Source organism: Chiloscyllium plagiosum, unplaced genomic scaffold (assembly GCF_037043375.1).
Source record: "Chiloscyllium plagiosum isolate Xiang-an unplaced genomic scaffold, Cpla_swu_hap1 HiC_scaffold_11, whole genome shotgun sequence".
Classification (NCBI taxonomy): Eukaryota; Metazoa; Chordata; class Chondrichthyes; order Orectolobiformes; family Hemiscylliidae; genus Chiloscyllium; species Chiloscyllium plagiosum.
In genome coordinates this window covers 78,509,641-78,533,885 of record NW_028270149.1, presented here as the reverse complement: position 1 = coordinate 78,533,885, position 24,245 = coordinate 78,509,641, and the positions used below count along the sequence as shown (strand labels likewise).

Here is a 24,245-nt window from a genome sequence, read left to right as displayed (position 1 = left end):
TTCCTCCGGTGCTCCAGTTTCCTCCCACAGTCCAAAGATGTGCAGGTTAGATGAATTGGCCATGCTAAATTGCCCATAGTGTTCAGGGAGGTATAGGGTGGTGCAATAGTCAGGGGTAAAATGTAGTTTAGTAGGGTAGGGGAATAGGTCTGTGTGGGTTACTCTCCGGAGGGTTGGTGTGGACTTATTGGGTTGAAGGGCTTGTTTCCATGCTGTAGGGGTTTTGTGTAGGGATTCTGGGTCAAGAGCAGGTCAAAGGGGATCACGTCAGATCCAAAATGGGTGAAGAAGGGCTGTCTGATCAAGATCTGGGAGTTTTTTTAGGAGCCACAGGGCTAGGTGAAGTCAGTATGAGACTCTTCCCGGTCCACAAGCAGCGCTGTAAAAGTATCCAGCTTCTCCACAAAGCTGTTCCCCACCTCCTTTCAGACACTGGGCTTGTGAGGGTTGCACACATTACCATCCACTGACAAACGTGCTGCACCAATCCAGTCAAAGTCTGCCAGCCTCATTAACATATATATATATTTTATTTACATATAATGCCAATCAGCGTCTAGAGAGTGGTGGTCTGCAAGCTTCCTCTCCCACCAGCGGCACCTCACCCATCTGTCCATTCCTCAGAATGTGGACAAAGAAGCACTGGTTATTGAAGACTGTTCGCTCCTGCTCTCAGCTGATATCCTCATGCTTCCCCCTCTCCAACTCCCCGAGCTATGGTTAGCAGAGAGGGGGGGGGGGGAGTATCATAGCATTTGATGGATGTGCAAACTCCCTGATCAGCCATCCTCCTCTGTCTCCGCTCAGTTGCACCAGCCTGTCTGCTGACTTCGCTTTAAGCCGGATGGTGTGACCTTTGGCACTGCCCACTGTTGGCGTGCTTATGTTGTCCATTTCACTTCAATGAAACATGGCCCTGGGCAGTAGAGCTAAGGCAGCCCACAGGCTTTCAGGTCTAGGCAGCCTTTCTGGGAGCTAACTTCACCTTGCTTAAACTTCAATGCAACTGCTATCTCAAACAGAAGCCTTCAAACAATAAAATGGTCAGAGTTTACTCAACTTACCATCTCTGCCGTAGCAGACACTCACTGTCCACATCGTGGTGATTCTTATACACTTTGAACAATCAACCATATTTCAAGAAACATAATCAGAAAGAGAAGATTTACCTTTCAGTCTCCCCAACAATAGAATCCCCTGCTCGCTGCAAACAACAAAAGGTGGAAAGAGGAAAGAAAGAGCTGTGTTAAAGTCTTTCATAGAAATGAAACAAAGCCCCATTTCCCATAATTAAAACATGCAGCACGAGTGCTCCAACATACCTGAAATGTGAGATCATAAACTGCAGCAGGTATGAACAGTGGTTACTGTAGATGAGCAAGCTGAGACAGCTCAGCAATGTAATAAAGACTTGTCTGCAAGATCTAAAGGCTTACATTTACTTCACTGCCTATGCTGACACCCAGACCCACTGACAGCAGGTTTCATCTGCTTTTAGTCAGAAGTTCATGCGTTGGAAGCTTCGAGTGGTTTCCCCACCCACAATTTTGTTTTTCAAACTTGTGAGACACTGATCGTACCAGATGCTCATGCTTTTAGTTCTAGATCTAGACGAGCTGACATTGACACTTAGAGGAACTAAAATAAAATGTACTAAAGGATGCCCAGATCACTCTTGCAAAGCAGGATGCTTGGAATCTCTGGTACAGGATGCTTGGAATCTCGGGCGGCACGGTGGCACAGTGGTTAGCACTGCTGCTTCACAGCGCCAGAGACCAGGGTTCAATTCCTGCCTCAGGCGACTCTCTGAGTGGAGTTTGCACATTCTCCCCGTGTCTGCGTGGGTTTCCTCCGGTTTCCTCCCACAATCCAAAAATGTGCAGGTTAGGTGAATTGGCTGTGCTAAATTGTCCGTAGTGTTAGGTGAAGGGGTAGATGTAGGAGAATGGGTCTGGGTGGGTTGCGGGTCGGTGTGGACTTGTTGGGCCGAAGGGCCTGTTTCCACACTATAAGTAATCTAATCAGTCTCTCCACTTCCTCATAGTAGGGGGAACTGGTCATTCTTTCTTGTTAATACAAAAGCTCTCTCTCTCTCTCCAATCTCCAATGGACGCAGGTCCTGCTCATGTGAGTCCGAAATAGATTCTTGGTGGTGTCCCTCCAATTTTGGTTTTTGGGGAGAAGTATGTCTTTGTTCTGACTTCCTATGTGACTTTTACCTCTCTGAATGTTGATTCAAGGAAAGGTTCCTGTAAGAATTATCCTTTAATCATGAAAGGATAGAGAGCTAACTGAACAGTTACTTAGCTGTACCAATCATGCAAACTGCGAGCTAACGGGTTAGTTAGAACCAGTACAATTGAATGCATAAAACAAACAAAAATCTTACTGAACCAAATGATAGAAGTATGTTCCATCACATGCAGAAGGCTGATCTGAGAATATTCCATTAGACATATTTAAGGGATCTGAATGAGGGATTACCTGTCTCTTTCTTAGTTAAAAGTTAGGAGTGGAAGGGGAAGAAAAAAAAATAGGCAGAGTCAGGAAATCGCTAATTAATTCAACACAAACACTAAGTGAGTGAAGAAAAGTGGTAAATCAGGAAGGCTCCATCCTTTTCGAGCAGCTTACAATAATTGGATGACATTTTTAAAAAAGGCCATCCAACCCCTGGAGTACTAAAGGGTCCTCGGTTGGTACACTTGACATTTATACTGTGATTTGCAGTAGTTCCAGACTAGAGCCTGGAAATTACTGTGAGTTAGGTTCTCAGAGCTTGTACCAAACTTCATCCTCTACCATTTTCATGGATTCATTAACACACTCATTCTCAACAGGTTAATCTGCTCCTGTTAAAACGATGGACAGAAAAATTGAGCATTTGTGTGACAGTAATATCGAGGCAACTAATATGCTTCTTAGGTAACATATATGAAAGGGCGATTGGACATGCTGAACCTCACTCCTATTAATGGGATGTTATGGATAATTCCATGATCATCCACATTGGAGCTATGTTTTTGGACAGGGAGGATTGGAGAACTGAAGCTATGGTACAGTCTTACCTTAATCTACCTTCCTTCTCAGCACAACCTCTACAACTGGCAGCTCACGATTGAGATCATTTTTGACCTTAGCTTAAACCATAATTTTTTCATATGTTTAACGAGTTTGTGGCATTTTGTTTAATTCAGATGAGACCAAAGCCACACCTTCTTGATGAAGTGTCAGCATCTAACTGTTAATGTCTGTACATAGTGAAAGGAGTGAGAAAGATAAACTAAATTTCATGTGTTAAATTTGATAAAACACATACTACATTTAGATGCTACACTTTGGGTAAGACAATTCAGGGTAGGACTTTTACACACAATGGTAAGGACCTGGGGATTGTTGCTAAACAAAGAGACCTTGGAGTGCAGGTTCATGGTTCCTTGAAAGTTGAGTTGCAGGTAGACAGGATAATGAAGAAGGTAGTCAGACCGAAAGGTCTGTTTCCATGCTATATGACTCTAACTCTGTAACTTGTGTTTGGTATGCTTTCCTTTATTGGTCAGTACATTGAATATAGGAGTTGGGAGATCATGTTCTGGCTGCGCAAAACATTGGTGAGGTCACTTTTGGATAACTACTTTCAATTCTGGTCTCCCTGCTATAGAAGAAATGTTGTTAAACTTGAAAAAATTTACAAGAATGTAGCCAGGGTTGGAGGGTTGAACTATAGGGAGAGTCTGAATAGGCTGGAGCTAATTTCCCTGGAGCATCAGAGGCTGAGGGATGACTGTAAGAAATTTATAAAATCGTGAAGGGCATAGTCAAGGTGAATAGTCAAGGTGAATAGTCAAGGTCTTTTTTCCCAGGATAGGGGAGCCCAAAACTAGAGGGCACAGATTTAAGGCAATTGGAAAAAGATATAAAAGGGACCTAAGGGGTAACGTTTTCACGCAGAGGGTGGCTTATGTATGGAATGAGTTGCCAGGGGAGGTGGTGGAAGCTGGTACAATTACAACATTTAAAAGGCATCTGGATGGGTATATGAATAGGAAGGGTTTATAGGGATATGGGCCAAATGCTGGCAGGTGAGACTAGATTTATTTAGGATATCTGGTCGGCATGGACAAGTTGGACCAAAGGGTCTGTTTCTGTGCTGCACAGCTGTATGACTCTATGATTCTATATACCATAGAATAGTGAGTAAGTAAACTTCTGGATGCAGCAAATACAATAATTACAGATGCTTAAAACATTGCACACCATGTGGTAAAGAGCCAATTCTACAACAAATGTTCCAAATATATTAACTTGAGGTGTAATTTCCACAATTTTTGACTATTTGTTAAAAGGTAGATATGAGTCATCTATCATTCCTTCTGAAAATATTTACTTCTCTTGATTGGGTCTGTTTAGATCAATTCTTTTCATTCTTTTATGGACTGTGGTCATTGCTGCTTGGGCCAGCTTTTGCTGTCCTCCCTTACTGCCCTCAAGGGGTGTGGTGGTGAGCTACCTTCTTGAACTTTTGAAGGTGTATGTAGGCCCACATTGTTATTGGGGAAGGATGTCCAGGATTTTGACCTAGCAACACTGAAGGAACGTAGATATAGTTCCGAGTCAGGATGGAGAGAGACTGGCTCCCAAGTATCTGCCGCCCATGTCTTTCTAGATGGAAGTAGTCATGGCGATTTCTAAAGAGACTTGGTGCATTTATGCACTAAAACTTGTAGATGGTACACGCTGTGTAAGCATCAGTGGCGGATAGAGTGAATGTTTGTGGCTGTAGTGCTGATCAAATGGGCTGTTTTGTCCTGACTGGTGTCCTTTTTGGGTGCCATTGGAGCTGCACTCATCCAAGCAAATCTGAAATAATCTATTGTACTGCTTACTTTGCTTTAAGATTTACTCAGTAAAGGACTCCTAGCCTCTGACCTGCTCTTGTATCCACATTTCATACGGTTAGTCCAGTTCAGTTTCTGGTTAAACTGGACAGATTGCTGCATGGGTGTTTGAATGGCATAGCACAGTTACATCAATAAAACAACCCTCATACTTCTAGATTTTCCTAGTACTGCCAAGATGATTACCCAAATCCTCATTAACAAACAGATAATTTTCATCTATAATTCAAAACTTGAATTAGTTTCAAAATAACAGTCCTGAAAGAAAAGGATAATACCTTTGACTCAAAAATTGTATTGTGAGATAATAGCATCCAAGTTCATCCATAATGGACTATCTTAATAGATGCTATTTATAAATGGCCAAAAAGGAGGACAGAGAAATTTCAAACACATTACTCTACAAGAACAGAATGTTGTTATTTTAAAGATGTTGAAGGATTAGCTGTTATACCAGAGTTTTTGATGTAGTTTTCTTACTTACAATGTGATTTAAGAACACATTATCAGATAATAAATAACCGCACAATTACTGTTAGTACTCTATTTGCGAATATATATCTGGAAATGAGTAAACAGCTAATTAAAACACATCTCTTGTGACTCATTCAAAGTCAGTATGGAAGACTGGAGGTTGATCAATATGTCTACACTAACTCTTCCAACATATAGAAATAACACTTTACACTTATGATGACTTAATGTGACAGAACATCATAAGATACCTTAGAGTGTTACAAGACAGAAATTTGGCAATGAGCAACACTAGGAGGTCTGAGGCTAGATGACCAAAAGAGCAAGCTTTTGAAAATGTCTTAACAAACAAGGCAGAAAGGTGGAAAGATTTTGGGAGGGCAGCTTGCAGCTTAAGGTGTAGTCTTCAGTGATGGAGTGATTAAAATTGGGAATGACCAAGAAGCCAGAGATCATGGGAGGTGATCACAGAGCTAGGTAGGAGCTTGATCACGGAGGGATTTGAAATCAAGGGCGAGGAACTTAAAAATCAAGGCCTCGCTTAAGCAGGAGCCAATGTACGTCAGCAAGTGCAGAGATGAGTAGTTATTGGTGCACTGGTACATGTTTTCAGAATTTTGAATGTGTTCAACTTTCCCAAGGGAGAGAATTACACAGGCTGGCTAAGAATACACTCAAATATGGAGATAACAAAAGAATGAGGTAGAGATAACAAAAGAAATGAGGTCAGGATAATGTTGGATGATATTAAAGAGGTGAAAGCCTGAACTTTTAATGGATGTGGCAGGAAACTCACTTTGGAGTCAAATGTAGCAGTCTGTAAATGTAGTGTAATTTCTAAACAAACGTTCACAGTCTAGAAGGTGCCAATTGTCCTGTTTGTGCTGACACTACGATCAACTAACAATGAGTTGATCCAAAACTTTTATTCTCCCCACCCACAATTTTGAGTGTGACAGGAGTAGATTCTCACTCAGTATGAGATTGACAAGCTGATGTGTGAGTTATAGAAGGATGGAACTGAAATAAAAGACTCATAGTTCATTCATTCAGAAGGGTTATTTGAGAGTCTAGATTAGAGTGGTGCTGGCAGCATCCGAAGAATTTGAGTGTAGTGACCAGATGTTCCACAGTCCAAGCCTTTCACAAGAGACCCTAGAGTTTTCACCAGATGATGTTAGTAGGGTAATTTAAGTGATGGTGATACCATTGAATGTCAAGGGGTGGTGGTTCGAATCTGTCATATTGGAGATGGTCTTTCGTGGCACAGTCTCACAATTAATACGTCATCCAAGTGAGAGAGTGAGAGTAAACAATGTCCGCAGTCACTGCGCTGTAATTAGATATTGTACTGGGATTGGACTGGGATAAGAGTGAATCTGATTGGCTGAACAGCCTCCTTCATGTCTGTGATCCCTGCAATTAAAGCGCTCAAAAATCAATCAATCACGACAGCAACCTTTGTGAAATGATGCAATAATTTTTCATTAACTGACTATATTTTGAATAACGATTTAAATATGCTTTGTCTGCTGCAATAATGGACAAGTTAATAGGTTTCACGCTAACAGTTTCTGCACAGCAGTACAGCTCACATCTGCTAAAGGCGGGTGAATTTTTAATTTTTAATATGCTTCCATTCATGAATGCTGTTTCTCTCAACCGACAATACCTTACACAAGTAAATAGCTGTTCCACATGTTTAGGAAAATAATTACCTTTTCCAAACATTGAGGTGAATGTTGTTTCTGTGTCAAATTGACACAGATGAAAAATCATGTGGGTCCCAAAGAGGAGGGGAGGTGTAGATCCCCATACCAGAATTGTACGCTGTGTTCTTCATAGAAACCATTCGGCCCATCAAGTCCACATCGACCCTTTGAAGAGCATCCCACCCGGATCCAACTCCCTACCCTGTCCCTGTAGCCCGGCATTTCCCATGGCTAACCCATGCACATTCCTGGACACTAAGGGACAATTTAGCATGGCCTATCCATCTAACCTGCACAGCTTTGGACTGTGGGAGGAAACTCGTGTGGATACGGGAAGAATGTGCAAATTCCACACAGACAGACGCCCGAGGCTGGGATTGAACCCAGGTCCCTGGTGCTGGGAGGCAGCGGTGCTAACCATTGGGTCACCGTGCCGTGCTTCCATGATTCAAACGCAGCCCTGCAAATTGCTAAAGCAAAACACTTGCCCATATTCACAATAGAATTGGAAAGCTGATGGAAGAAAGAAATCACCCCTTCGAGTGTGTAAAAAATGTGTTTAATTCATAAGAAAAGAATTGAGTTTCTCAATGCTTTGTTTTTGCTCCACTTCAGTTTACAATTACTGACATCATAGACAGGAAGTGAAACCACTCCTTGTTTTGAATGGAATTAATGACGTCACACTTCAACCTCTCTAAATGCAAAGGTTAGACTTCATGAGTTTTCCACTTAAACCAATTTCATTAATTGTTTCTGAACTCCCCCATCTTGCTTAATAGCTTGCATATCCTTATTATTTGATCAGTTATGTCTGAAATTCAATGATAAAAGTTGAATATATGTCAATGTCACTTCATTTTACTGGTATAATGGAGGCAGTTGAACGCAGGTTAGTTTGCCGAACTGGAATCTATCTAGGGTGTTAAATGCCCAAAAATGCAAGGAAGTCAGTTCTAATTCTGGATTTCCACATCTAACTACAATGCGTTAGGCGATGGATGGATAATCCCCTCAGGAGATTGGGGTGTTGCCAATTTCAAAATGTCATTTGCTCAATTATAATGGTTTGAGCATGGCTTTTGGAATTTAAGTTTGGGTCCAAAAATGTTTGCGCGTTTCCTAGAAGACATCCTCGCAAACCAGGTGAAAGCCATGAGATGTGACAGGGAATAAGCACAGGATTCACTACTCACTGCTTTGTACCTGCTGTTTAAAAGGTTTGATGGCAGTGCCTGCATTAACTTTACAACCTTGGGGATGTGGTCTTGAGGTTTGCATGTTTGATCTGCATTCTGCAGCTCTGATCTGTCAGAATAGCATGACCACCATTTATACTGGACGCCAGCAGGACCACCCATGGCAGAAGCAGCAAGAGGTTCCTACATCTACAAGAGCTGGGTGATGGAGTGAGGGGTTGCCAGGGCTGGGCAGAAATCAGCAGCAGATGAGCCAGAACCAGAACACAGTGTCCACGTGGGGACGATAGGCTTCCCTTGACCTGTCAGAACAGCAGTGTCTCAAGAGATCCCAGCCTGCTGGAGAAAAACTCGCTTCACATAGAATTCACTAGCTTTCAAATATCCCCATCCCCCCGCTCATCCCAGGTCCAGCCCTCCCTCTCGGTATCCTCCCCCACCCCCCGACCTGACCTAACCTATCCAGCTTCCTTCCCACCTATCTGCTCCACTATTCCCACTGACCAATCTCATTCACCTCCTACCTATCACCATACCGTCTACCTGTCCCCTATCCCAACCCCTTCCCTCTATTTATTTCTCAGCCCCCTTCTCCCTCCCCAGTCTTGAGGAAAGGTTCCGACCCGAAACGTCAACTTTCCTCCGCCTCTGATGCTGCTTAACTTGCTGTGGCTTTTTCCAGCTCCACTCTCTATCAACTCTGACTTTCCAGCATCTGCAGTCCTCACTGTCTCCAAATCAGTGAATCTGGTGGCCATGCCAACAGCAGTATCCAAGTGTCTCCAGCACCTTTTCTGCTGGCCCCTTCCAGGGTTCTGTAGGAGCTGGTAGTCCATAGCGTGCACAATGTACTAGATGACCGACGGCTGGTTTTCCAGGTTAGTGTTCACTGCCTGTTTCAATTCCTCCAACCACTCCCTTTCTGACATGACCATCCTTTGGAGGAACAACACCTTATTTCCCGCCTGTGCAGCCTGCAGCCCGCAGGACTCAAGATTGAGTTCTCCAATTTCAAATTACCTAGCTGCCCATCCTCTGACTCCTTTCCCAGCTCCTCCCCCTCCCTTCCATTCCTCTGATCGACCCTTCCTTCCAAACACCAACCGGATTCATTCCTCCCGTCGACCAATCAGGTCATACCCACCACCATGTTCACCTATCACCACCTCACCACCCCTCTCTCCACCCATAACCCCCCTGCCCCACCCCCACCATCTGCAACTCCCTCTAACCCCATCGGCAGTCTTGAAGAAGAGTTATACCCAAAATATTGGACTTCTCCACCTCCTGATGCTGCCTGGCTTGTGGTAATCAACCACAGCAGAAGGAAACAGTATTGAAGTTGCTGAGAAACAACACAGGCACTTGCTGATTTAAGATGGGGAATGTGAGGGAATACATATACAGACTGGGATGGGTGTAGTTACATGCTAAGGTACAAGGAATGGTATGCCGGAGTAGGGTAGATGCATCAAAATGTAGTTGCTTTGATGTTCCTTGCACGGGTTTGGTCATTAACACTTTGTGCTGACTATCCCGACCACCTCAGCAACCACCAGCAGCTACCACTTTCTGGGCATCCAACTCAGACCCCATTAGACAACCTACTTCCTTTGCCCCATCATTCACAGCACTGCCTCAGTTGTCCATGCACTAAGTTTCAGAATACCCTCCGAGACCTCTGTACCTCTCCAACTCACTCTCCTCCTAAAGACATTTCTTAAAATGTAACTGTTTCACCAAGCTTTTAGTCATCAATCTTAAAGGCTTCTTTGTTGGCTACATGCTGACCTTCAGCTTACACTGCTGCAAAACACCTTTCATTAAGATAACAGTGCTTTATGAAAACAGGCTGCTTCACGAAATGTACTTAAAGTGTGTCACTTGCTGTTACTTACTTAGTGTTTTACAGCACAGAAACAGACCAGTCCATGCCGAACATAATTCCGAACTAAATTAGTCCCACTTGCCTGTGTGTGGCCCATATCCCTCAAACATTTCTTACTCATGTATTTACCCAAATGTCTTTTAAACATTCCTGTGTCCAGCCCTCCCCTAGGAAGAACATGAAAGCAGACACGAGGAGGAAGTGTGCAAATGAACTGAATATTAACAGTATTGGCAGAGTGTGCAGTACAGGAAGGAGTTGGTGTGGGGAGGGAATGCTCAGATTGAGCAGCTGGATGACTGCAGAGATTTCAGGCGAAGGCTGAACAAGTTCCACGACTGACATCAGGAATCATCCTTTGCACAGGGAACTGGAGACAAAACTGGCTTCATTCAGGAATCATCTCAGAAAATTAAAATTTAAACCATTTGAGTGAATAGAGAATAACAAAGACAGGGGACTCAAAGTGAGGGCCTGGAGAGCATCAGTCTCTGGGCTCGGTGTGAGACATTAGAGAAGAACAGAGCCAATAGCAGAGAAACGTGGACATGAGCTTTAAAAGGAGATAAATGACGATTAAAACATGATGTCAGGTACAATATAGAATAGTAAAGGTGAATCTTGTGTCACAACATGAAGCTCAATTGTGACTGCAAGACAGGGAGACAAACTGGTACAAGACAAGTTCCACAACTGACATCAGGAATCATCCTTTGCACAGGGAACTGAAGACAAAACTGGCTTCATTCAGGAGTCAATTACATGCTGAGATGGAAAGGTCACAGGAAAGGTAAGCCAAAGAAACAGTGTGCTTACTCAACTGAACATAACTTTGTGAAGGCACCCAAAAGGAAAAGCTTCAATGAAACTCCTGAAAGTGTCATGGCGCAGCCCTCTCACAGGATTAAACGTACTTTACTAAAATCTGATGTCCTGCCCTCCTCTCAGCTTTGTATTGAATACAGGAGCAATCAATGTAGCCTCACTCAGCACTGAAGCCAATTCCAATTATTTGCAGGTTGCTAAGCAACCCGGCATAGCCAAAGCGTAGCCACCTTTGACTTGCCATGTTGGTGTGTCTAGCAAAATCCTCCCACACATTTAAATCTCTGCTTTAGGTAATTTAATGTGGTTTGCAATTTGAAATTGCCAACTAACTTGAGGTTGTTGAGTAGACATGCGACAGGGATGAAAACTGCTGTTCCTGGGACAAACAGATTAGCCTTTGATCCACTTATGTCACAGTCCTCTCTTTTTTCCGAGATTGGCAGAAGTCACAATCCTTTTATAATAGCTGAAGGGAGTTGGAAGAATTCATCAAAGGCTTGCTTGCTCAAAACGTAGCAACTTGGCCCACCGAGTCCCCACTGACCCTCCAAAGAGCATCCCACTCAGATTAAGCTCCTCCCCTGACTCCATCCCCGTGATCCTGCATTTCCCATAGTTAACCCACCTAGCCTGTACACTATGGGCATGGCCAGTCCACCTGTTCTGCACATTTTTGGACTGTGGGAGGAAACCCAGAGGAAACCCACATAGACACAGGCAGAACGTACAAACTCCACATAGTAGTCACCCAGGGTTGGAATTGAATCCGGGTCCCTGTTGCTGTGAGACAGCAGTGTGAACCACTGTGCTACTGTGTCAGCCAAAAACAAAAGATCATTTCAGATGTTGAACTCCCTGAGCGGAGCCTTGCTTAACGTGAGCAATTATTAGAAGTTCAACTGTGCAGTCTGTGCTCAAATTTCAGACAATTTTCCTGTGGCTGATGATGGGCTTCTTATGGGGGGCATCAGCTAGTAAAATACCCCAAAAGTCTTGCTGAGTCAAGTAATGGCAGATTATTGAATGACAGAACTACAGCTGATCTTGGCATCTTTGGTCAAGCAAAGAAGCAGAGCCATCTGACTGACTTCTGTTCGCTCCTGTTCGCTAACCAATGACCCCCTCCTGGATGATGATTGACCGGAATGTGTTGGTTGTGACGCCTCCTGTCTGTGGCTCAGTAGCTGGCTGACTCTGATGTTCACAAATGTAGACCAACCAGTGGACTGAAATACCATAGGATTACTGATGCCTGTGGAATCTCAAAGCAGTGACAGCTTGGCATCTTTGGGAAGGTCAAGAGGGAAAGAAAACTGACAGAGGTGACTGGTTGGAAGAAAAGAAAACAGTAGAGCTGCTGCGAGTGTTGTGATTGCAAGGACACATAACTACTATCCCAACCTTTTCATTTCAAATGGATCAACCCATCTGACACTATAGCACAGAAAGGTCAACATAAGTTCATTAAACTGTGATCTGGAAATACCAAAGACAGTAGCTTCTAAGCTAATGAGTCCTCAGCTAATGAGTGTGAGCAGCTATTCAAGTACAAGACAATTAAGATGAAACATAGAAACTAGGAATAGGAGTAGGTCAACTGGCCCTTCAAGCTTGGTTTGCCATTCAATATGATCATGTCTAAACCTCTATCTCAATGCCATATTTCCACTTTCTCTCCATAACCCTGATGCTTTTAAAAATCTATAAGTTAATCTCTTTCTTTCTTGAGTATATTCAATGACTTGGCCACCACTGCTTTCTGGCTTAGAGAATTCCATAGACTTACAATCCTTTTAATGAAAAAATGTTCTCCTCTCTCAGTCCTACATTGTCTAGCCTATATCCTGAGACTGTGTCCCATGATTCTCGACTCTCCTACCCAGGGAAAACACCCTCCCTGCATCAAGTCTGTCTAGCCCTGTTGGAATTTTATAGATTTTGATCAGATTCCCTCACATCCTTCCAAATGCAAGTAAGTACAGGCCCAGTTGAACCAATTTCTCATTATAGGGTAGTTCTGCCATCGCCAGTATCAGTTTAATGAACCTGTGCTGCACTTCCTCTGTGATAAATGCATCCTTTCTTAGGTATGGAGAACAAAACAGTCCACAATGCTCTAGCTGTGGTCTCACCAAGGCCCTGTATAACTGCAGTTAGATATCCCTGAATCCGAACTCTAAACTTCTTGCAATGCAGCCCAATATACGATTCACCCTCCTCATTGCGTGTTGCACTAGACAGGCTACTTTCATTGACTGGTGTGAATCATCTCAGAAAATTAAAATTTAAACCATTTTAGAAATAATCAGTTTACAAATTTCATTTAACAGTAACTCAATACATTAAAGAAAATAATTGCTTAAATAGAAAATAAAAATGAAAAATGCTGGAGAAACTCAGCAGGATTGGCAGCATCTGTGGGGTGGGGGGGGGGGGGGGGGGAGGTGGATAAATGCCTTTTCATTGGACTGGAAATGTTAACTCTGTTTTTCTCTCTCCACAGACACTGCCAGACCTACTGAGTTTCTCCAGCGTTTTCTGTTTTTGTTTCAAATTTCCAGTATCTTCAGTATTTTGTTTTTATTTGATTGCTACAATATATATTATGTACTGGCAGCTATTTTAAAATACAACTCTGTGATTGTGAATACTGAGAGGTTGAATTGCTGTAATAGTTAATTATTTAACTGTTAAGTGTCAGGCATAAACCAATACCACAATCTTCAGAGTAGTGTACACCACTTAATGGACTCTTAAATGCCGTATGTTACCTCTATAATTAGTTTAGCACTGTATGCTTCAGGCGAAACCCATATTCAACAACACTATGCAAAGATGCCCCAAGGTGTTTTTACATCTTTGTGCCAATCCATCAACCAGCAGCTGTTACCAGTTTGTCACAGATGCTCCACAGTTTTAGAAAGAGGCATTAACAAAGCCAGTCATTTCATGATGAGGATTTCTGACCTGTTGCCAACAATGGGGGGATGACCAAGTTTTTGTTGCCCTCTGACTGAGCTTGGGAATTCCCAAACCACTACAAACAACCAGATTTCCATTTCTCACAAGGAATTTTTCCGCAGTGACTTGCAAGTGACTGGTCAGGGAAAAAAAAACAAAGCATTCTGTGCATCTGAAGCCCGAGAAAGGGCTGGCATTAATGTAGTGCCTTAGGCCATCCTTCGCAGCCAATGAGATCCCGTCGCAGTGTAGCCCCTGTCGTAACGTCGTCAAGACGTAGAGAAGCAATTGGTGCACGATTAGTCTCGCAAGTAGCAAGTAGACTAATGACCAGATTGTGTCTATAATTGGTTGAGGATTTAAATATTGCCAAGACTCTGTGGGTACATCCCTTTTCTTTGAATAGTGCCAGAGGATCTTTTATGTTCATCTGAAAGGGTAGACAGAGCCTTGGTTTAATGTCACATTTGATATGACCTCAACAGGAAGCAATGGTCCCTCACAACTGCACTGGTGAATTGGCCTAAATTTCATGCCCAAGTCATTGGAATTAAACCCATGGTCTTCTGACTCGGAGTGAGAGTGCTATTAGTGAGCAAAGGCTGCCACTTCAGAGTTATATTACAGATATGAGACTGACTAGTCGCAATGCCATGAAGACGTGCTAGAATTACAAATGTTCTTACTTATCCTTTTATTGCATTTCCATCAATATCAAATTCTAACTCTAATAGTGCACTGAAGTGCTACAGAAGGATCTCCAAAAAGTTCTGTCCCCCTTTAAAAGATTTTTCAATGACTAGTGTAAACCCAGGCTCATACTTCCAAATACATAAAATGAATGAAATCCCATCTTAGCTCTGTGCACAGCTCACCACACTTCAAAGCAAACCTTCTGCCAAATGTAAGGTGTCACTTGTGCTTTTGTATCCAATATCCAGCAATTTGTACAAAGTGGTCTGAGTACATAAACTTTAAATCCAGCTTCCCATCACCAGGTTGCACTGCAGCTTCTCTTGGTGTGGGCCCCATTACTTGGATTCATTGACAATTGTTCTGGTGTCCAGCCGTAAACTGGCTTCCCAGTAGCAAACAAATGGAAAATGGGCCTATCTGATCCAATATTAAAGGACCGATCTTCATAGAAGGCATTACCAAAGGCTTACGATAGGGTTGGTTATCACATCCAGAAGACGGCAGAGGGACAGAAAGTGCACTCAGATGAACTTAGCATTCAATCTTTAAACTATACACAGTGGTCTGTAGCCTTGGTGCTTTTAATGATTTTTTGTTTGCATTTTGACAGAACTCAAACTAGTTGGAAAATCAAGTTCTCATTGACAGCTAAGCATGTCAATCTGCTGAGATTGCCCTGTTTCGCCTTTCCACCCTGATAGGTTACTGGCACCAAAGTAGGGCAGAGGACAACTTGAATGTTGTCAGTCGTCATTGTTCCTGAAATGCCTTGGGCATTCATTTTGAAATGGATCGCTCAACTTAAATTGGTAAAAGGTTGCAAATCATTCAAACATGCTTTGTCACGTGTCCACCGAGGGTGCAGGGAAAATAAAACAGCTGGCAAAATGCAAAGGGAGGCAGTAAGAAATGGGAAGGGGAGCTCATGGGCAGGTCATGAAATAGGACCAAGTTACCATGGCTTCGGGAGGTGGTAGAGACAAAGAAATTGCAGATTCTGGAATCCAAGCTAGACAAGCAGGCGGCGGGAAGTACACAGCAAGCTAGGCAAGAGGTGTTAGCAGGGTCTGTGCACCAAGACACCTTCCACCATCACAGCAATACCTGACTGGTGGCAGCTCCTGTGCTGTGGAAATGGCCATAGGATGTCGGATAGGATACAACAGAAAATGACACACATTAAAAACGATCTCAGATTATAAAACCCTACTAGTTGCCGAGGAGAACAGGCCTAAGCATGTTGTAACTTCATTGCGATTTATGTTAAATTCTCACTCGCTATTATGGGCTACCATTGGCTCTATGGTCTAACACTCCAGCTGGGTACAAAATCATTCTGCAACTTGCAATTGAAAGCTTCAATGGAACAAGGGAAAAGATGCTCTATCAATGACTAATGAAAGAAATTCAAGACAGTGTCAAATTGAATGAACAAGCATAGAATTCCACAAAAATGTGTCAGAGGATTGAGTAGAATATAAAGAACAGCAAAGAATGATTAAAAAAAACCTAGTTTATCTGCTGCGAATGCACTTGAACAGGAAGTTGTTAACGTTGATTATCATCATGTTCCTATACCTCAACGGAAACAGAAACAGAAGGGGTGAGCCTTTTGGTGCTCCCTCTCTCTTGCCACTCTGCTGACTGTTCCCCTTTCTGCCACTGAAATCCCACTAGCCTTATGGTTGCCCCAAGCCCATTGCCCCAGTTGGAGGAGGCATTGGGGAGACCACATCTGGCATACTGTATATAGTTTTGATGTCCTTACTTAAGAAGGGATATCAATGCATTTGAAGCAGTTGAGAGAAGTTTCTGATTCCTGTGATGGGGAGGTTATTTTATGAGGAAAGCTTTGACAGATGTACACATTGGAATTGAGAAAAATGAGGTGTGATCTTAATGAAACACACAAGGTCCTGAGGAGAAATAGACAGGGTGGAAACTGAAAGGATGTTTCCTCTCATGGGATGGACTACAATGAGAATACAAACTTTAAAAATAAAGGGTGGACCATTTAAGATGGAAATGAGGATAACGGTTCTCTGTCAGACTTGAGAGTCTTTGTATCTCTTTTACCCAGAGAGTGAAGGAGGCAAGGTCAGTCAATATTTTTAAGGCAGAGGCAAATTTGTTTTGTCTAACAAGGGGGTCAAAGGGTATCAGGAGTAGACAAGAATGTGGAGTTGTAGGCTGGCCATGATGTTTTGAATACAAGAGTAGACATAAAGGGCCAATAAATGTGCTTACTTAGCCTTTTATCGCATTTCCATCAATATCAAATTCTAACTCTAATAGTGCACTGAAGTGCTACAGAAGGATCTCCCAAAAGTTCTGTCCCCCTTTAAAAGATCTTTTTCAGTGCTGAGAGTAAATCCAGGTTCATACTTGTTCCATGTAAGCTCATGTCACACCTGCAAAGCTCTTTATAAATGAGTCATGACATACAGGATCAGTCATAGTTTAGATGTATCTGTCACTGTGTATATGTTTCTTGAACTTACATCTCAAGACTACCAATCAGTTTGCATAATAAATAGTTCAGAAAGGCATGAACTATGGGGAAAAGTCAAAACTATTAACCATAGAGTTCTAAGGACAGACAGTGTGCTTACCTTTTATATTAGGAGTGGAAAGAACGGGGAAATGTAATGTTATATAACCTCCATAAACTCTGTACCAAAACCATTCAGTTCTTATATTTGGTTACCATTCTGTTTCACTCCATCACAGATTTACAGACAACTATCGTGCATCTAATTACCTCTTATACTGTTCACTCTTCATCTCAGATGCTTGCGAACTTGAATGAGCTCCTGGTCTCCAAACAGTTCAATTGTAGAACTCTTATCCGAACATTGAAACCTCTCCGTGACCTATGTCTGTAACTTCTGTCAATTTTACAGTCCTCTCCTAAAACTGTGTTGCTCCTGATCTGGTCATTTGTGCATTCTCCACTTCTAAGTATCATTTACATTCATCTCTTCCACAGTCTAGTCACTAAGTTACACAAATTTCTCCTTAAACCATCCCACCTCTCTCTCTCTCTCTCTCTCTCTTCTCCTTTATGGTCTGCACACTTTGATCAGCTTTCCAAGATCTCCTTCTTTAGGTCAGTGTCAATTTTCAGCCAATTACGCTTTTGTGCTGCATCTTGCAGTGTCTAACCGTGTGAAAGTTGCAATGCTAAAGTGAACACAAGTTAGTCTTTTCCATGGGACCCCTACTGGAAAAGTGTGCCATACAGCCGGCAGTTTAACATAAGTTTCTTCTCTGTCTTTATCACACCAATCCATCCTATAGTCCATCACACCATTGCCTATCAGCCTGAGAACAGCATACTTTCTGGAGGATGCAATTTGTGAGTATGCTGAGGCAGAAGCCGCTGATCAAAAACCCAGTGATAGCAAGTGACATTGGCAATAAGAGGAACAGGAATCTGTTCCCGAGGTCACCACCCAACCCTTTACTTTGAGAGGTACAGCCAAGTAATTACCTTGGCCTGATGCAACAGAGCACTTTGTTGAAACCCCAGCTGGCCAGCTCGGTCATAGTAATCGGCCTCACCGAGTGACTTGATAAACAAGAACAAGCTAGAACGTTGGAGAGCTTATAGAGGGAATTCCAAAGTGCTGGCCACATTAATCAATCAATCATTTACTCAATTGGCAGGTAACCACATTGGTTGATACTGTGGCTGATTCCATGCAGTCAGGCAGGAGCTAGGGCAGAACAGTTGAGAAAGTGAGTGAGATATCGGCAGGCAATGCCATCTCTATGATGCGAGGTGATTTCAGCTTTGTAACTAGCCCACTATTGACAGACAACACCAAAGGTACCAGTTGTACCAATTAATACCAGATATTAGATGTGTTAACGGTCTGAAAATAAGGTCAGTGGCATGATGGTAAGTTTGGGAAGGTTGACTGGGATCATTTCCTTGGCATGTCTTCTTTCATCTGCTACTTTAAGCTTCAGTCACTTCTTTGAGTGTTTTGAAATCAATTCTCCTCCTCCATTTTAATTTGACCTTTTAATTAACATGGCATTTGCTATCAGACTGGATGACTATCAGATGTCCTCTGTCTGCCAGCACAAACAATGAAAGTTTGTGTTGTCTGAGTTCCCTTTTCATGTTATCTCTTTCTCGGCCAATTTCAGTTTTTGTAAATGCTTCACTTAAAGTCAGCATTCCTACAAACTGGTAGACAGCACTTGCTATTTTAAGTTGCACTCTGATTGTGCAATGACAGATTAAACTTTGCTAATAAATAACCCCATCCAAAAAAAACCAAAGCATTTCATAAGGATGCTCCCAAAATACAATTCAACAGTAAACAATTACTGTCAAACTTTAAAAAGGCCATGCAAACCAGTAAAGAATGGACAAGTAGGTTTGTTTTCATTTGAAGGAACAGGGGTGAGGAAGACATGACAGAGGTGTTTTAAATTATGTAGCGTAAATGTAAAGATAATATTTTCAATTAGAGGAAGAGCATGATTAGATACCATCTATATAAGATAGTTACCAAGATATCCAATAAGGAAGTCTAAAGAAAATTCTTTATCCAAAGTGTGGTGAATCATGTGCAACTTGCTGCCACAGGGACTGATTTAAGAGATCAGTATTGATGTGTTTTGGGGGGAAATTAGACAAGTGGGAGAGAGAGAGAAGAGAATAGGACATCATCGTGATAGTTTTAGCTGAAAGAAGATGAAAGCAACCTCGTGGAATCACTGCATAGACTGCTTGGACCAAATGGTCTGTTTCTGTGACTTGTATCCTAATTCTAAAATAAAACTCTGCCTTTTAAAACATCCATACTTACAGCCTCACTTCTCTACTGGAGAATAGAGCACTGTGTGGCATCATGCTAAATGGACAGAGGATCATTTGTACTCTTCTTAATGTACACACTTTGTGTTAATTATTTGACATCATTGGCTAGGCAAGGGTAATTTGGACCCACCTGAAAACAAAGTGCGCAGAGGAATTGTCACAGATCCCGAAAAATTGGCCATTGCCAGAATTCTGGATTCCCTTGAGCACTGCACTAGAGTTGTATTCAAATCTCTAGAGTGGGAATTGAATCCACAACTTTCCGATTCCGAAGCAAATTCTGCTTCAGAACTGTGCTACCCTCTGAGCGACAGCTGATGCTCTGAATGTTGCCTGCACTGACCTGCAACATCAATAAAGATGACCTACTTCAATATTTTCCTTTCTTTTTGCAGCTCCACATTTCAAGGCACCAGTGAATTGCTCAGAACTTAATCAAATTGCTTTGAAACTGGTCATCAATATTCTCCAATCTGCTTATTCTTGAAAAGGCTTTGATCACATTCTCATGAAGCACAGTCTTTGTTCATTCCAGAACAATTAATCAACTTTGTCATAAGCAAAGCAGCTTTGGTGAACCTAAACTAGAGTTTTGAACTAAAGTGTATCTTTGTACCCTGCACACGCTAAGGCACAAGTACGGCACTACAGTAAGTAAGAATGTTTTGTTAATTTGCACAATTTGGGCGGCATGGTGGCTCAGTGGTTAGCACTGCTGCCTCACAGTGCCAGAGACCTGGGTTCAATTCCCGCCTCGGGCATCTGTCTGTGTGGAGTTTGCACATTCTCCCCGTGTCTGCATGGGTTTCCTCCGGGTGCTCCGGTTTCCTCCCACAGTCCAAAAATGTGCAGGTTAGGTGAATTGGCCATGCTAAATTGCCTGTAGTGTTAGGTGTAGGGGTAAATGTAGGCAAATGGGTCTGGATGGGTTGCTCTTCGGAGGGTCGATGTGGACTTGTTGGGCCGAAGGGCCTGTTTCCACACTCGAAGTAATCTAATCTAAACAAAAATGTGAAAAATCATGAGCAAACCGGCATTCGTTGTTTATACAGAACTCGCCTGAGAAACTGATGGCAAGCAACCATCTTAATCCATTGGTAGCAATTCGATAAAGCTATCAGTGAAATGCTGGGCAACATCAGAGGGATGTAAGTGCCAATCATTGATGTGAGACTGGAGTCACACATGGGTCAGATCAGGTGAGGGAAGGCAAGTGAGTTGAATTTTTACAGCAATCCACAGCGTCATGGTCACTTTTATCCTCATGGTCAGCCTCATCACCCATTCCAGTTGCCTGCCACCTCAACACATCACTGTGTTCCCTGACCAACATCTCTTGCTTACAGTGCAAGCTGGGAGAACAGCACCTCATTTTCCGTTTGGGAACTCAACAGTCTTCTGGACACGATATTGAGTTCAACAATTTTAGGGCTGGGCACGTGTCCTTAGCCAAACTCACACATACCAGGCCTTGTTATCACATAGTCTTCTAGTACATAAAATCCATTGGTAGCCATGAATTATCCCCATTAGTAGCTACTCATTCTCCTAGGCTGATCGTTATCTACTCCATGTAGTCCTAGTCTTCTCTCTCTTTGGGCTCTATCCCCACCTGTTGTTTATTCTTTATCCTCACCCATCTTCTGCATAAAATAAACATTTTTCTTGCTACCATCAGTTCTGAGGAAGGGTCACTAGACCTGAAATGTTAATTCTGATTTCTCTCCACAGATGCTGCCAGATCTGCTGAGCTTTTCCAGCAATTTCTGTTTTTGTTGCTCATGAGTCACTTTTACTGGTAGCCTCTTTCTATTTGATAATTTTTTAAAAAATCAAGCTGTCATGATGGGATTTGAAGTCATGTTATCTTGATTATAGGCCTTGTCAAATATGCAGAATATGGGGGTGCAGCGCTAGAAGATCTTGTGCAGATGGAAAAAGAAATTCGCCAAATTGTATTTTTTATCTGTTCTCCTCCCGCCAAACTTTCAAGTACTATCTCTGCAAATCATTTCATTCCCATTCTACTGGTTCAAAAAAACATACTTGCAACATCACACCTAAAGATATCAAAATAGCCAATGGAATGTCATTTTAAAACATCCAGCACCCAAAATTTTTCAACACTTTTACTTTCTGGAATAGTTATTGATGGGCAATTTATTTCTTTCCCATTCTGCTTTTGACTAAAGCAAGGACACGAGTTGATAAAACATATTGAACTGCTCTGGTCATAATAGGTAAGTTAGTATTTCTAAAACATGCAAAACTGTTTGCACCTAGCACTGTGTCAAAATGACATGTTGAGCCTTTTTCCACTCAAGAGGGAAATCAGGGGAACTTCTGGTCAGAAACATACATCACCAGAACCCAGAGATGATATGCAGTCCTTTCATACAGGACATTTATCAACTTTCTCATCTGTGACGGGTGCAAGACTTGCAGGGTCAGAAAGATGGGAGAAAAATGCAACAAATCACATCTGCAAAAATATTGCCAATAAATAAAAAAGAAATCTACAGTATTGATCACAACAAACACTCTCTTTCTCAACTGTCTCATTATTTATTGCCCCTTTAATATTTTTGTAACCTCCCCAGACTTTCATATGAATGTCACTTTTTCACCGACGACCTGTGGACACTTTCTCATTGCCATCCCTCTAACTCGTTTTTTAATCCTATAAATCCTTTCTCCCATCTTTTTTTCTCCATCAGCCTTTCTTAAAGAATGACTTCTTTTCAAAACTAAACCTGGTCAGGACCTAGTTACTGGAAACATCATGAGGATGTTTGTGGAACAATTCCTGCACCAGTTTCCATGGGAATCTTCTGAGTGAAGAGCTGAATAGAATTATGGTGATATTCGGTGGAAAATGGATATTCTGAGGCATCTTAGAGTCAAACAGCACGGAAACAGACCGTTCAGTCCAACTCAGCTGACCAGGTTTCCCAAATTAAACTAATCTCATTTGCCTGCAATTTGCCCATATCCCTCGAAACATTTCCTATTCATGTACCTGTCTAAACGTCCTTTAAATGTTGTAACTGTAGCTGCATCTACCACTTCCTCGAGCAGTTCATTCCACAAATGAACCACCCTCTGTGTGAAAATGTTGCCCCTCAGGTCCCTTTTAAATCCTTCTCCTCTCACCTTAAATTATGCCCTCTAGTTTTGAACTCGCCAAACCTAGGGAAAGGATCTTTGCCATTCACCTTATCCATACCCCTCATAAACTTTAATAAAATCACCCCTTTATTCTCCAGTGAGATTGTCCCAGCCTATCAGCCTCTTCTTGGGACTCAAATCTTCCAGTCCCAGTAGCATCCTTGTCAATCTTTTCAGCACCCTCTCCAATATTTTCTCCCAATAAATGCCAGTGTCCAACTTCAATACCTTTATAAATATATCCATTCTGCGAATAAACGCCAGCCTCGACTGGTAGACAAGCAAAATACAGCCTCCACTTGCAACAAATAGACATTAAGAACAATATAATTTATTATATATGTGGACTATTCTTTTAGGCAGAATTAATTTGGAGACAGAATGCTGCTGTTGCTGTTATCTTGGACAGGTCAATGATTACCAACCTTCAAATCCTGCCCTTGAGGAAACTGAAGGCGTCACTCAGTTACCAGTCTGACATCTCAGTCGACTCCCTGACAATGAAGAAAGGGTTTTAACAGGAGAAAACACAAAGGTGCCCTGTATCGCATAGCAGTTATGCTGAAGGGTAAGTCAACTAAAACTTTTGACTGCATCCACCCAATGCTTTGTTCAATTCGGCGCAGGACTGGAGTGCTCTTATTCCCTTTGGTGTTAATTTTCTCTGGCACAGTGAAGAAATATCAATATGAGGGAGAACTGAGTTATTGATGCATTCTTAAGAAGAGGACTCAGGTTGAAATGTTTCCTCCTGAATCAGAGTTAACCTGGAGTTAGGATGATCAACTAAAGTGGATGTGCGTGCAGCTACAAATTTTCACCGACTATTCCTCCTGTTTTTAACCATGAAATTCAAAATCTAGGATGTACAGGCGGTGGAACTTATTGGACAGCTCCTTAAGCACACAGAAAGAGATACTTACTGACACTGGTGCCCGGTGGTAAAATTAACGTGTCGTGCTTTTTGGATAAGTGTGTGAAACTGAGTAAAGATTGACTTGTGGACCCAGATTTCCCCAATCAGGAATGGACATCTCATTTTTTTCCTGGTCGAACAAAAAAATGGTTTTAATCCTCAAACGTTTCCAGGGAGCTTAAGTGAATTGAAACACTGGTTAATTACCCCAAGGAAATTTCAACCTGCCGGCCAATTTCTTTGCACTGGGACTTGCAACTATTGCAATGGCTGTCTTTCTATCGGAAAAGCTGGGCTCTGGTGTTCTCCTCTTTCAACTGATGGTCAGATGTTTAACAGCCAACACCATACAACTCCTTGTGAGCTCCCTTTAGCAGATCGAACTAACATTTCTTATAACTTTTAAACGTAAATTCAAATAATGCTGGTATTACTAATGTTGATCTGGCCTAGTGCACACCCTGTGTGATGAAATCTGTATGCCTCTGTCTAAGTTTTTTTCACCCTATGATCTGTCTGTCCTTGCTTACTACGATCTGCCTGTACAGCTGGTAAACAAAGCTTTTCACTGCATTTAGGTACATATGGCAATAAATACATCAAATTAAATCAGCTATTTTCTTCATATTTCCTCATGTCCCACTCACCCCACCCCATGACCTGCCCCC

The 24,245-nt window shown here is 42.2% G+C and overlaps 1 protein-coding gene across 3 annotated transcripts in view; it reads right to left on the bottom strand.

The window, feature by feature from the left end:
- LOC122557100 (connector enhancer of kinase suppressor of ras 2) overlaps positions 1 to 24,245 on the bottom strand; it is a 585,950-nt gene that overhangs the window by 121,303 nt on the left and 440,402 nt on the right. For 2 of the 3 annotated variants that reach the window (XM_043704404.2, XM_043704405.2), the window contains exon 13: positions 1,170 to 1,204. The exons of the other annotated variant lie outside the window; for it this stretch is intronic. In XM_043704404.2, coding sequence (XP_043560339.1) covers positions 1,170 to 1,204 — 35 coding nt within the window. The remainder of the gene's footprint in view (positions 1 to 1,169; positions 1,205 to 24,245) is intronic. 3 annotated transcript variants of the gene reach the window in all.